The sequence below is a fragment of the Onychostoma macrolepis genome, chromosome 20 (assembly GCF_012432095.1).
Source record: "Onychostoma macrolepis isolate SWU-2019 chromosome 20, ASM1243209v1, whole genome shotgun sequence".
NCBI classification, from domain to species: Eukaryota; Metazoa; Chordata; class Actinopteri; order Cypriniformes; family Cyprinidae; genus Onychostoma; species Onychostoma macrolepis.
This window is the reverse complement of record NC_081174.1, coordinates 31,142,590-31,158,261: the sequence shown is the minus strand read 5'-3', so window position 1 is coordinate 31,158,261 and position 15,672 is coordinate 31,142,590. Positions and strand designations below refer to the sequence as shown.

At 35.0% G+C, this 15,672-nt stretch overlaps 1 protein-coding gene across 1 annotated transcript; it reads right to left on the bottom strand.

Moving 5' to 3' along the window:
* Positions 1–10,546: 10,546 nt before the first annotated feature.
* On the bottom strand, positions 10,547–14,965 carry dio3b (iodothyronine deiodinase 3b). The gene has a single exon (XM_058755653.1). It carries the CDS (start codon positions 14,761–14,763, stop codon positions 13,942–13,944), a length of 822 nt encoding a protein of 273 aa, XP_058611636.1. The 5' UTR covers positions 14,764–14,965; the 3' UTR covers positions 10,547–13,941.
* Positions 14,966–15,672: the final 707 nt, after the last annotated feature.

Below are 15,672 nucleotides of genomic sequence, written 5' to 3'. Positions count from 1 at the left end.
TTAGGGGCAGGGGTTGGGTTACGTGCTCATAAATGTGTAAATTATGTAATATAAATAAAACTGTTGTGGCTGTTTACATTGAAAAATCACACCCCAACATATATGCAATATTGGCACTGTTATTACCCAATATATCATTTAATTATGATGATAAAATTCCCAGTATGGCGTCGGCATATTGATTTCCTATTTAAAGCAATGGAGGACCCTGCAAGTCAAAAAGCGACGCCAAGTGGTCCTGACCAAGCTTCAATATGTGACGAGTTGGGTGTGAGAATGGGTTGTGTTCCCAGGCTGTTCTTTTGGGGTTTTTTAGCAGGTAAATGGTGGGAAAGCAAAAGCATCTTTTGGGAATTTGAGGTAAAATGAAATAATGATGCTACTCTTTTTCTCCACGGCTTTTTGGGCCTGTTAGAGTGATTATGAAACACAAACTGAATCTTCAGCGTTAGTGTTATCTGTGTTGTTTGTGTTTGCACCTGATAAATGTCAATCTTACTACTATCTTGACCCTGTTTTGTTCCACTTTAAGCATACGGCTCCAGCAACCTTTGACCTCTGACCTCTTATTTTGGTTGGGCAACCAACCCCCAATCAGAGAGGCTAAAGGTCAGATAATGATAAACGACCAAAACATGTTTATTTCTGTATTTTTGGTCTGGTTTTCCGGTATAAGTATCTTGCTTTGTATTGTTTCGAAAATATATCTTGTGTTTTATTTTGTATCTTATTTTATTTATTTATTTGTTATTTACAACATTGGTAAACTGTTTAAGCACAAATGTAAGAATATTTAGTCAATACTGAAGGAAGAAATAAATATTGTGTGAGAAAAAATGATGTATTACAAGTTAGTTATATTCTCTATATTAAGTTCTAAATCTGCAGAACAAGATTAATATAGTTTTATTTTATTCGCATCTTAAATTTTACAGTATGTTTAATTGCATTTTAGTTGTTTTTGATTTTATTTTAACTTAAAACTTTTAGAACTACCAAATTCCAAATAAAAAATCTATTTTACAAGTGTCTGGAAAATTTTATTGTCATTGATCAAATGCATCCATTTTTATGTTTTGTTTTTGTTCGCTTTGCAACAGTGACCATTTATTTTAAAAATATTTGTAAAATTTTATTTTAGTGAACAAAATTTTTTTTTTTTTACATTTACTCAAAATTTTTAATATTACTGAAAATGCATAAATGTGTAAAAAGCATTTCTCCTCATGTTCGTCACTGACCGTCTCATCCTGCAGCTGATCACAGATGAAATCAGGCGTTTCACCTTTGACTCGGTAAAAGCTGCTGCAGCGCAAAGATAAAGATTTCCAATGCTTTTAGACAGAATGAGATTCTACATTCTTTGATTTCCTTTCAGTCATTCATCAGGCCTCCTGATGGATGCGTTACATAATACCATCTGGTGACGATCCGTCCCGACGAGGAACCGCACAAACGCGTGTAAGCGGAGATGTCACACAAAACACTCGCACATTGTTTAATAATAGGTTACCGCTCTTGAAGCCAGTTTGCAAATATTACAGCAGTAATGAGTGTAGCTGGAATCATACATGCGTTTGCAAGTGAATTTGAGCATAACTAAGTGTATTTCTCCCCACAATCTTCTGTCGTTTTGAGACGATAGCACACAGTCGTAGCTCCAGAAAGTTTTTATTTATGCCTAGAAGCTTGTTTTTTACAGATGTGAATTATCACGTCGTACCTTCAGGCTTCACGTTTTTTTTTCATGTTGTTTCTGCATATCACATCAAATATTACATAAACGTGCTGCAAAGGATTTTAATCGAGTGCATTGAAAAAAATTGATTTTGAAACCATTTTCACACAATTTCTAGTGAATTTCACAAATACTTAAAAAACAAACATGCATTGAATTAAACATGAAATTAAGAAGACTGTAAAATATACTCCAATAATCTTTGTTTTATTTACAAGTTTGAAAAACTTTTTTGCATTGAATAAGCGCGTTAAAAAATTTGGTGTAGAAACAGTTTTCACTCAGTAAGTTTCAATTAATTACAAAAAAGCACAAAAAGCACCAAATAACACTTGGAAAATAAACATAACATTTTTGAGGAGAAAAACTGAAGCACAATCCAATAGTATTTAATTAGTGCATAAATACATTACATTTTGGTATAGAAACCATTTTTACTCTGAAATTGTGTACATTTCACAATTAATTATATTAAAACAGCAAGTAAGACATTGGTTTAAATGTGACTTTTTATATTAAAAACTGATATACTATTTTCTTATAAAACATACTTCTCTCATGTTTATTTACATGTTTGAAAAACTAATTTTTTTCCAGTGCATAAATAGATTTTTAAAAATGGTATAGAAAAAATTTTGACTCAGAAATGTTTACACTGTATTTTTGTACATAATATACTAAATATATTCTAATTATTGTAAATAAAACAAAAATTATTGGACTATGTTTCACAAAAAAAATACTATTTCAGTTTTTATACTTGTACTTTTATACTAAAATTTAATGTTTAATTTAATTGTTGTGTTACTTGCCATTTCTTTGTAATTACTGTAATTCTGAAATTTGAAAAAAAAAGCTATAGAAACAATTTTCACAAGTAAATTTCACAAATTATTTCACAAAGAAATTTCACAAAGAAAATAAATAATTTGTTTTAGTTAGAAGTTTGATTTTTTTTTTTTACAGTGCATAAACAATTGGTGTAGAAACAATATTCACTCAGACATTGTGAGTAAATTTCACAAAGAATTACAAAAAAACAGCAAGTAACACATTAAATTAAACTCTACCTAAAAACTCAACATTTTTGTTTTATTTACACTTTTACAGTGCATAAATAAAAAACTTGGCATTTTCACTCAAAAAGTGCTAGTCAATTTAAAAAAAACAGTAACTGAATTAAGCGTGAAATTTTGAAGTAGAAATATTAAAAGAATTAGTCTTTTTGTTTACAAAATAGTTTTTACAGTGCACAAATTGAGACATTGGGCCGCAGCGTTAGTTTGATATCTAAGAAGCGTCGCATGTAAACGAGTGAGAGCAAACCGAGCTCGAGTGGAGGCTCTTTCGTGTAACGGCACACAAGCATTACCCAATTAAATGCTCTATTTTGGGCAGAGACGCAGAATCCAGGGGTGACTCAAGGTAATCATATGACCGGTTGAAGACCAGAAAGCTTTCAGTGAATGTAGAGCATGAGAGTATCTCAACACAATCCCTGAGCTCAGATCCAGCCAAAAACAACAGCCTCATCTGGCCCTGTTTGCCACTTAATTTGCTTAGCTCGTTTCAGCCAATCTGAGTTATTTTGTGGAGAATTTGCCCTAGTTTTTGCATCTCAAACGGGGAGACCGGACTCACAGAGAGACCTTGTTTTCTTCAGGACGTAATCCTGCCATGTTTTGTTGGTCTGTTGACCTGAACGCGAGGTGAATCTGGCCATTCATTTGATTGATTCTGTGGCCCTGAGCGTGTTTTTCTGATGTTCGGGGACGATCGCTATAACAGATTCCTCTAACGGCACTCGAGGGAAATTACCTGTTTGCGCTCGTTCCTCGCAGACTTTCATCTAAACATAGAAACATCATGAGAAATCAATTTAGCATAGTCGACTCATATCACTGAAATCTGCCACTGCAAGCTATTATTTCATCCATCAGTACCAATCTAGACTTTTTCAACATTTGATTCCCATTTTTTTAACGTTTAACTATTTTTTTTTTTTTTTTTAAACATTTAACTTTCAGCAGTGATGCATTAAATGCATCAAAAGTGACAGTAAAGACAACTATAAAATGTAACGGCAACATTCTCTTTATGAGGTTAAAGCAAGCTTCATAAGACTTTACTTAAAGCCTTTATATGTAATGCTTTAAAAAGTATTTTTTATGCTTTATTTATGCAGCTTATAATGCTTATAAATCATTTAAAAAATGTTATAGAAGTTTAAATGTACTGTAAAGAAAATGTAATGTACTATTTATATTATATTTTATATAAAATAAATATTTTACAAAATAGGTTTTAATCCAAAATGATATAAAATTAAAGCCATGTGTCTAAATAAGTTGTGTTCCAAATTTGAAGTTGATATTAAAAAAATTGAGGTTCCTATGCAATTTTCGGCGTTATACCACAAACAGCCACCGGTTGCCGTCCAAACTTCATTGATTTTTAAAAAAAAAAAATGTTTGTCAAAAATGTATAAATTGCTCTCTCAATATTCCTTCTATCACAAAATAACCACCAAATATGGAATCTGGAATATGGAAATATGGAAGATTATAAAAAGTTTTGATTCTAAAAATTTTGAAATACGACACGCCCACTAAGGGGGAGGAGCCCACTAAAAGATGTTAAAGTACCATTTCCATGGTAACACAGGATGAATTTTGAGGTTTTAAGCTTTCAAATGATATATAATTTATGATGATTACTAAAACGTGAATAATTTTTGTGACAAAGGTCAGAACTCCTGTCGTGATGCATATGTTTTGAGGTGCACTCTTGTTGTAAATTAATCTATTACTGTTCCTACATAATTTGTAACAACAAACAGTGGTAAAATATCTATTTAGGATTCTTAGACCTTTCCAATGATATATAGTTTGTCATGGTTAGATTAGGATTTAATCGTAATATTGAAGCAAACTTAGGCTGACGAAACTTTTTATTCCGTGGTGAAAACATAAAACACATGACTTTTTTGAAAATCTGTAACAAAATGAATACTTTTACTCATTAAATTGATCAAAAATGACAGTAAAGATATTTAAATGTCAAATCGATGCTTTCTATTCAGAATCCTGAAAAATAAATCAGTTTACACAAAAATATCAATTGTTTTCAACATAATCAGAAATGTATTAGAATGGTTTCTGAAGATCATGTGACACTGAAGACTGCAGTAATGATGCTGAAAATACAGCTGCGCATCACAGAAATAAATTACAGTTCAACACATATGCACACAGAAAAAAGCTATTTTAAATTCTAATAATATTTCACAATTTTTACTGTATTTTTGATCAAATAAATGCAGCCTTAATGAGCTCTCTTTTAAGAACTCGAAACATTTTAATTATTCCAAACTTTCAATTCGTAGTGTACTGTATATTATAAAAGATACCTCAATGTAAATATATACAGTATATATATATATATATATATATATATATTTTTTTTTTATTAAATAATTGATTAATTCTGGAAGTATGTGCTTTTCATTCTCTCTCTTTTATGCACAAACACACACTCACAATCTGTCAAATGGCAAAACCAGCAGAATCAGAAGTGAGCTTAAAGTGTCGCAGGCCTCCAGAGCGCTGACATTTTGTTTTAATCTGGTGACCTTTCATCATAATAATTCATATTGTGTCTCTTCTACAGGAGCTCGAGAGAGAGAGATGCTTTATGGCGCTCCTGTAAGTTCTGCCGTTTCTATCAGCTCTGAGTCTTTATGAACCTCCGGATCCGCATTTATCAGTCACTGGGTCAAAACCTATCATAGCAAAACTATACAGATATCGAAAGGTTGTTGATGCAGTTAACGATTGCTTAGGAGTTTTCAGCGTTCACCTCTGACCCAGATCCATAATAGAGCGAGACTGGAAGTAAAGTCACATTTATTTCTATAGTGCTTTATTCAAAGCAGACTGATTCAAAACAGAGATAAAGAGGAAAACAGGATCAGTGATTCAAATGTCTTCAAATATGAGTCAAATTCAATTTGCAGACAATGGTGTTATTATTCAACTCAGTGGTTCGGTTCAGTTTAATAAGTAAAAATCCCATTCATTTTCTCCATGGAAATGCAGATTTTTAATAATAATGTATAAACCGTGATACATTGAGTCTCCTTACACTCTGAAACTTATATTGATTTTATACTTATAATCTATTATTTTATAGTCATATATATGCACACACACATACATACATCAAAACTTTTTTGAAAGAAATTAATACTTTTATTTGTCAAGGATGCGTTAAATTGATCAAAAGTGGCAGTAAAGACATTTCTAATGTTACAAAAGATTACTATTTCAAATAAATGCTGTTCTTTTGAACTTTCTATTCATCTGTGAATCCTGAAAAATAAAATGCATCACAGTTTCCACAAAAATATTGTGCAGCACGACTGTTTTCAACATTGATAATAATCTGAAATGTTTCTCGAGCATATTATTATGATTTCTGAAGATCATGTGACGCTGAAGACTGCAGTAATGATGCTGAAAATACAGCTGCGCATCACAGAAATAAATTACAGTTTAATACATATTCACATAGAAAACAGCTGTTTTAAATTCTAATAATATTTCACAATTTTTACTGTATTTTTAACCAAATAACTGTAGCCTTGGCGAGCAGAAAAGACTTAAATCATTAAAACTCAGAATAATTTTCTTCTATTTATCTGTAGTGTACTGTATATTGTGCCATTTTCTTTTTTATTTCTTTTAAAATAATTTTTAAATATTGTAATTCATCTGTGAATTGGTTGATTTAGTTCATTAACTTTTTAGAATTGGTAAATGCCTGTAGAAACAATGATTTTCCTTCTTTTATACTTGTTGATTTCCAGAATAAACCGCTCTCATTCTCTTCTTTTTAGCAGGAATAACTGAAGAGAAGGACTCAATGTACAGGCTTCAAGAGAAAACAAACCTGAGAGCTTGTCTTTACCGCTCTTAAACAAATATGCTAATAAACACGCTTAACGCCAACACAGAAGGACAATCTTCTTAGCAGACATTCCAGCAGGACTTGAGCGACGCAGACGTATGCTAAACATTTATTTTGCTGATGAGTCTCAAATCCATAAGAAAAATCTTCAATTTGTCATCATGCCCTTCTTCCAGTTCTACTAATCTAGCTGTTTTGTTGACTTTTTCAGCCATAATAAATAGAAGAGGAAGTTTCAGAGCTCAGAGGAGGCTTATTTATAGCTTAGGAGACTTAATTGAAGCTTAATTGTGGGAGAAATAAAAAAAAATAAAAACTGGTGATAATAGTCAATGGTTTTCTTATTTTAAGAATACAGAGCTATGAAATGAATAAATGTGTATAGTTTCTGAAATTATTTGATATTGAAGAATTTAATCAGAAATATTAGGGCTTATGTCAAAATCCGATTTTTGAATACTTTGGTATCTTGGACAAATGTGAGCTCAGACATTGTCGAGATCTCTGAAAATCATTATAATGTAATATTATAAAATGTCAAAATAATCAAAATCGAAATGATTGAAATGACAAATGAACATGCAAACTGCATCATATTTTGAAAAGTTTAATATTACTTTAAATATTAGAGTTTACTTTTGTTAAATAATTTAGTAGGAGACATATAGCTGAAAATAGATTTATTTATTTACATATTCATTCAGTGTATACGACAAATATTAATTAAAATCATTCATAAAATGTCATGCAAGAAACAAAATGTGGGAAAACCTAGTAGAACTGCGGAAAGGTTTATGAAATGGCAATTAAATTTAAATTTCATACAAATCAGATTTTGGCGAAATGCAATAGTAATAAAATGCCAAAATAATAATAAATGGTAATGTTCCACAAATGAACATGCAAACAAGTAAACTTGCATTATATTTTGAAAGTTTAACATTACTTTTTAGCTGAAGAAATGAATGTTTAAGGAACCCTTAAGGAGACAGAACAAGATTGATCTGCTTATAAACAACTGATTTACTGTGTGTTTATGATGGGATGGGAGGTGAAGGGAAAGGAGCAGCATCGGATGGTCGTGTCTTCGTGAGCAGACAGGTGAAGAGTAGCACGCATCGCAGATTAAAGGGCGCTGAAAACGAGGAGGACTGAATACATGAAATCACGGCGCGAGGACGTAATCACATTGCCTGCTGCTCTGTGCTCAGAGCGACTGCTCATTCAAAAGCCATCGCGAAGCACTCGAGCCTCGCGTATTTCCATCCATCCAGCGGCCCAAACGCTCAGACTAAACATTCTCCGACGGGATCAGAGCCGCTGTCAGAGAGCAGACGAGTGTTGTCCTGTTTGATAAGGACAAGAACATCATGGAAAATCTGACCAGACATCTTTCCTCTGTTTCTTTTGCCAAAGCCATCGAGCTGCCAACATGCACCACAGTTTAAGGACAGAGAGAGAGAGGCGTTTGTGTTTACACTAAAGAGTCTCTTCTGCTCACCAGGGCTGCATTTGTTCGATCAAAAATGCTGTAAAAATTGTGAAATATTATTACGATTTAAAATAACAGTTTTCTATGTGAATATGTGTTAAACTGTAATTTATTTCTGTGATGCACAGCTGTATTTTCAGCATCATTACTGCAGTCTTCAGTGTCACGTGATCTTCAGAAATCATTGTAATATGCTCGAGAAACATTTCTGATTATTATCAATGTTGAAAACTAAATTAATACATTTATTCAGAACGAATGCATTAAATTGATCAAAAGTGTCAGTAAAGACATTTATGTTATTTCTATTTCACACAAATGCTGTTCTGAACTTTCTATTCATCTGTGAATCTGTGAAAATAAAACATATCACGGTTTCCGCAAAAATATCTGTCAGCACGACTGTTTTCAACATTGATAATAATCTGAAATGTTTCTCGAGCATATTATTATGATTTCTGAAGATCATGTGACACTGAAGACTGCAGTAATGATGCTGAAAATACAGCTGTGCATCACAGAAATAAATTACAGTTTAACACATATTCACATAGAAAACAGATATTTTACATTCTAATAATATTTCACAATTTTTACTGTATCAAATAAATGCAGCCTTGATGAGCAGAAGATACTTTTTTCTAAAAATGTACTTCTGAGGTACTGTGTGCACTTGTGTTTTAAAGGTTTGTGACATGCAGGTGAGTAGATAGCAATATTATGCCGCGTGCATAATTAAGACGCCTCCTTTTGGATGTTTTTTAAAGCAACATTGCGTTTATCTTTTGTGTTAAATGCAGTCCCAGACAAGTGCAGTAAAATATCCAAAACAAAAATCAGAGAAATGTTGAGTATACATTTTCAACACATTTATAATCCTAGTCATCTTTGTATTTTCTTTCTTATTAGATTATTTCATAAAGCTTAGATGTCAAACTTGAGTGTATCATTTGCATGCTAGAACATTTTAGTTGCTTAGGCTGCTCACTAGGTTTAGAAACAAAACAGAAATGTAGTTTATTTAGGTAGGTTTCAGTGACTTAACCTCGATGCAACTTTGGCGTTTTAACAGTTTCGCTCAAAAAACATATTTCTTTCAGCTTTCAAAACAGACCGATTTGTAAACGTGTTCTTGTTCTGTTGTGCCTTTGATTGCACAATGACCCTTCAAAATATATATATATATTTTTAAATTTAGATATTTCAATCACACTTTATATTTTAATGCATTGCTTGACAACAGACGAATGAACTGTAAGCATTTTTTTTTTGTCTTTAATTGCAATAATTGACTCAAGGTGATTTGTTTCTCTTCACGTGTGATGAATCGCTGTAATGCACGGCTTGAGCGATGTATAGCCGTGTTTGTGATGTTTGTCCCTGTTGGTCATCATGCCCTTGGGCTCAATCAAACTTTCAGCTTTCTCAGTTTTACACAGACGAACATCTCTAAGATCTCTCATCGTTCTCATGTTAAAGCTCCAGAGACGCTTCTCTAGAGCTCACGCTACACTGAGATTCGAAGAGTTACGGAGAGTTTTAACTGTAAAATCTGTTCGAGCAATGATTATAGTGATTCTTAGCTTAACAAACACCACTAATTATGGATAATGTGCTTGTTTCTTGAAAATGTGCATTTTTAATTGCATTTGAAAAAAAAAAAAGAGCTTAAAATAACAACAGCCTAATGCAGAAGCTAAAACGTTTTTCTTTTACAGCCCTATAAACATAATGAGAGGGTATATGAGAGAGAATGTATGTTTGGCACATCAAAATGACAAAACAAAAACAAAATATTATGTTTGGACAAAAAATGCATTATTTATCTAGCGTGTCAATAAAATGCATCAATTAGTTGTCTGCCAGGAATGTATTAATTATGCCGTATTTCACATGACTGTTTATTTTTACATTTCAGGTCAATCTGAGACGTCGAAGTCACCTAGCAATTACAGATAAAACTGATTTAAAGGGTGCTCTACCATTTATTGAATTAAAAAAAAGCTAATATGTGACCCTGGACCACAAAACCAGTCATAAGGGTCAGTTTTTCGAAATTGAGATTTATACATCATCTGAAAGGTGAATCAATAAGCTTTCTATTGATGTATGGTTTGCTAGGATCAGACAATATTTGAAAATCTGGAATCTGAGGGTGCAAAAAAATCTAAATATTGAGAAAATCACCTTTAAAGTTGTTCAAATGAAGTTCTTAGCAATGCATATTACTAATCAAAAATGAAGTTTTGAGATATTTACGGTAGGATATTTACTAAATATCTTCATGGAACATGATCTTAATATCCTAATGATTTTTTGCATGAAAGAAAAATTTATAATTTTGAGCCATACAATGTATTGTTGGTTATTGCTGCAGATATAGCTGCTGCTTATGACTGCTTCTGTGCTGCAGGGACACATATTATACCGTTTATTTAAAATATTAATTTACAGCAATATTAATAGTGATGCTTGGCCTAACAAACACTATAAATTATGGATAGTGTGTTTGCTTTTTTAAATTAAATTTTAAAAATATAAGCTCAAAATTTCCCAATGCAAAAGCTCAAAATTCTATACAACCCTATAAACATAATGAGAGGGAATATGAGAGATAATGTATGCAAAACAAAATATAGTTTGGAAATGCAAAATTTTCTTACAGCCACAAAAAAAGCATAGTTTATCTTGCATGTCAATAAATCAATTATTCCAGCAGGAATATATTAATTAAGCTGTATCTCACACGACTGTTTATTTTTACATTTCAAGTCCATCTGAGACGTCTTAAGTCACCTAGAAATTACAGATAAACCCGATTTAGAGGGTGCTCTACCATTTATTTAAAAAAAGTGTTCAATAAAATATACACCATTTACAAAACAACATTTGGCAATACGTCTGGAGGCCATTTCTCTGTCCTGTACTCTAGTGTCAAATTACATCAGTATCGGTTTTCTGGTTAAAATCCTTTTAAAAACCGATCTTCACAATAACTCCAGAGTACAATGAAAGGGCCTCCTGGCCGCACACACACACACTCACACATACACTCACAAGGGAAAGATACCATACAAAAATAAAATAGGATATGTTTCAGATAGATAGATATACCGTTTCTGCAGTATCTCAAATAAAATGCCAGGTTGGATTGACATAAAACAAGTAGGCCTAAAGAACAGAGACGAAGCACAACAGCTATCATGCGGTCGCATGGCCACTGACAACATAAACATCTGTTTAGATAACCGTATGCATGAAACTAAAACCCAACGTTTGCAGTATTGTGGTTGACCGTAGCAGCAGCAGAAGACACTGATTTGACGGCTGTGTTCAAAACCTGGCGAGCTGCACATCTAGATGCACAAAATGCATGTTTAAGTGTTTTATCCTCTAGCTCAAGGGTTTTCAACCTTTACAGACCCTAGAAACAGCACTTTAAAACAACTTTTATTAAAAATATAAGAGTAATGTAATTCTAAGCACATCATTAGTTCATGTTTTCACATGGTTTAAGCAGCATTTCTTCTCTCCCGGTTGAAAACCCTGGATCTAGTTTTTAAAAAAACACCTTGAGATCGATCAGAACCTGTAATGAAACATCGAGAATTATTATTATTTTTTTTTTTTGTAATTTCCAAAAGAGCCATTTAGCATCTACAGCATTTCTAATGTGATCTAAAGAAGCGTACAGCGTAAAAAGTGCACAGACAGTCACTGAGTTTTGAACACAGCTAATGACTTCAATATAAAGACACGAGATCGAGCTGGAAAAACATCCATCCACCACCGTTTCCTACTGGAGTACCTTCACGGGCCCCCAGGGGTCCACACTGTAAAAAAAGTGAAATGTGCAACGTGTAAAAATGCTTTCATTGGTGTAACCTAATGTCATTTTCATTTCTAGGTTACCTGAGAAAACGCTTTTACAGTGCATGGACCCCTGGTCGAAAAGCCTGGCTCAATGCATGCTCCATAAAGACCTTCTTGAGAACATCTCAATGTAGCTGAGAAAGTTTAGACCGAAACGATCTGTAGAAGATATAATGGAACTTTTCGCAAACATCGAGTCGCTACACTTAAAAATAAAGGTGCTTCACGATGCCATAGAAGAACCTTTTTGGTTCCATAAAGAACCTTTAACATTTCTGCTTCTTTGTGGCAAAAGAAGGTTATTAAAAATGATTATAAAATGGTTCTTTGTGGAACCAAAAATGGTTCTTCTATGGCTTCGCTGTGAACAGTTCGTATAAGAACCATTTTTTCTTTGTGAGAAGAACATTTTAGTAATCTAAAGAAACTTTTTCCACTGTAAAGAAGCTTTTGCGGAATGAAAAGGTTCTATGGATGGTAACGGTTCTTTGTGGAACCACTGATACCAATAAAGAACCTCTATTTTTAAGGGGAGACACTGCAGGCAAAAACACTGTTTTTTCATGCATCTGTCAAGTTTTAAATTTTGGGCTTTTTGGTTTTTCATACATATATATATATATATTTTTTTTTTTCAAACTAGTGGAAAGAAAACATTCAAAAGACACTGTTAAGTCTATTTGTGTCAATAGATTTCATATTTTAAAAGGCCGTGTTCTTTAAAATGATTTTTTTTTTCTGCCATAAATCTACACACCTGTCTGTATCCTGAAGGTTTTTACAGAGGGTTTTGTTCATATATCATTTGCTTGAATATATACAACATTTTATTTCCCCAAAAATTTAAAAAATATATTGTTTTCTGTCCGTTCTAAGCATTTTCTAAGCAGAGTGACGAAAATTAGATCCCTCTGTAAAAACATTTGACTAATATGTCAAAACAAATAAAAATAATTAAACAAGAATTTTGAAACTGACTTCATCCCGTGTTTAGATTTTTGTGCTAGAAGTCTATGCAAAATTAGCGCATGTTTCGTTAAATAATGCCTCATTTGCATATTTAAACCTGACATTTTAGAAAACATTTGTATTACAAAAAATGTTTGCAATTATCAACATAATCAACTGGGTAAGTAAGGCGATAACTATTAGTTAATTTGTTTACCCTTTTCACCTGCAGTGTCTCGCCTTAAGAGTGTAAGCACCTTTATTTTTAAGAGTGTAGCCTACGTTTTGAAACGCAGCCAACGACTTGATGATAAGGACACAACCCTGCTGAAAAAAAACAATAGAAACCATCACAGAAATTCTAATGGTTTCCACTACAAATACCCTTACAAACCATCAACTCGTAACCATTAGAACCATTAAAAATGGTTTTCTGTAGTGTGTTTTGGGACACATTCCATTAGGATTTAATGGTTTTAACAAGCCACCAATAAAAGGTAGACCAATTACCAGTAGAAACCCACAGGGTCCATTACTGTTTCCATTAAAACCAATACAACTCCCAATCCCCTGATAGCACACGTACATCACGGAGACGTCTATTTGACGTCTGCATTACATCTGGAAGACGTTTTTTTTTTTTTTTTGAGTGTTTGCTCATTTGCAATACGTCTATAGGACGTTTCCTTTTAGATGTCATCTATTAGAGATGTTTATAATTTAGAATGCATGTAAAACTGACATCTCGTTTGTACAGCAGATGCTTTCCAGATCAAGCAATCTACATCTCGCAGACGTACGTGTGCTATAACCAGTACAACCATTACACATTTTGTGATGGTGTCTGTTTTTTTTTTCAGCAGGGGAGAGTGGGGCTGAGGGAAAGAAAACATCCGTGCATCCATCCGCGCATCCATCCGCCTTAAACGTGCACCACCGTCGCCGCTTTAGAAGCTTCCAGATCGCTCCGGTAGCGCTCCAGCCAGTCTCTGAGCTCCGAAATCCGGTAGCCTTCTGGACCCCTGCCGCCTTGATACACGACCCTCTCGTCCTTCAGTATGTAGAGGCGCTCAAAATAGGCGCCGTACGCCGAGTTAGACGAGTTCTCCATGGTGTCCACGACCACGGCGCTCCCCTGCGCCTCGCGGTTCATGAGCTCCGCGGCGCGGAGTCTGTCCTCCAGACAGCGGTGCCTAGGGATCTGGTAAGGCGCGTCGGAACTCACCCAGCCGTCTGAAGGATGCGCTTCCTCGATATACACCAGCAGCGAGTCCGCGATGTCCGCGTACTGCCGCGCGACGCGTTGGAACGCCGCGAGGCGCGTCATGAACGGAGGTCAGGAGCAGCTGCCAAAGTTCAGGATCAGGGGTCTCCTCCCGCGGGCGTAGTCCAGGATCCGATGCGCGCCTCTCCGCGACGCGCTGTCCAGCGGAACCACCTCGGTGTTGGGCGCCGCGCCTCCCAGATGCGCCGTCTTGAAGAAGTCCAGCTTGTGGCCGTACCAAACGGCGCGCAGCGACTCGAGCGTGAACATCTTGTTGGAGTCTGACACGCACAGCGGCGGATCGTCGGGGCTGCTCGGGTCGCTCTCTCGCATCCTCGTGAGCACCTTCCTTCGGATGCACAAGAAATCCAGGAGCCAGAGCATCACCGCGGCGAGAAGGAAGCGCGGAAGCAGCATTACGCACACGGCGGCGTTTTTCAGCGCCGTTTGGACACCTGCGGATCCATGCAGCATCTCCATCCCCACAGATACAGCCTTGTCGTTCTGTGCGCTTTCCTCTCTCTCTCTCTCTCTCTCTCTCTCTCTCTCTCTCTCTCTCTCTCTTTCTTTCTAGCTCCGAGTTCCGCTTTTTATAGGACTAGTAAGGATTTGAATGAAAAACAACACGCCTCCGCACCCGTGCCGCCTCCTCACATGGAGGGGATTACCTCCCGTCAACTCTCCTGTCTGGAGGAGAGAGAGAGAGAGAGAGAGAGAGAGGAGGGGAGATGCGAGCGAACGCAACACGCTGCTTGTTTGACAGATCCACTTTGGAATGCATCGGTGCTTGTAATGCATCGCGTCAAAAAAAAAAAAAAAAAATAGAAATAAAAAATCCTCTAGCTGGACGCTAGATGCTGACAGAGATGTTTGACGTGACTGTTGCGTTTTTAACCGATTCATCGTGTCAGGACGTGAACTTGGTGAAGTCGACGTGTGACAGTTGCATTAATGCATTGGTGGTTTACATCCATCCTGTCAAGACTTGTTTCTTATGAAAACTGTAATTGTGAAATCGAGGAAATATAGAGAGGGGGAGATGCTGAAATGTTGGAATATTTGACACGACAGTTGCGTTATTTTAATGCGTTGGTGGTATAAATTCATCACATCAGGACATGTTTCTTATTGCAATGGTGAAATCAAGACAGAGAGATAGATGTTAGATCATTTGGCATGACTGTTGCATTGCTGGTTTAAATGCTTCTTAATGCACAACATGTTTCTTATTAAACTTGACATAAGAGAGAGAGAGAGAGAGATGCTGAGGCAGATGACAAATGATTATTTAATAAACAATGTATTTTAATGCATTGGTGTTTTTAATGCATCAAGTCAAGAATTGCTTCTTGAAATGTCTCAGTAACTGGAGTCAAGAAAAGAAACAAG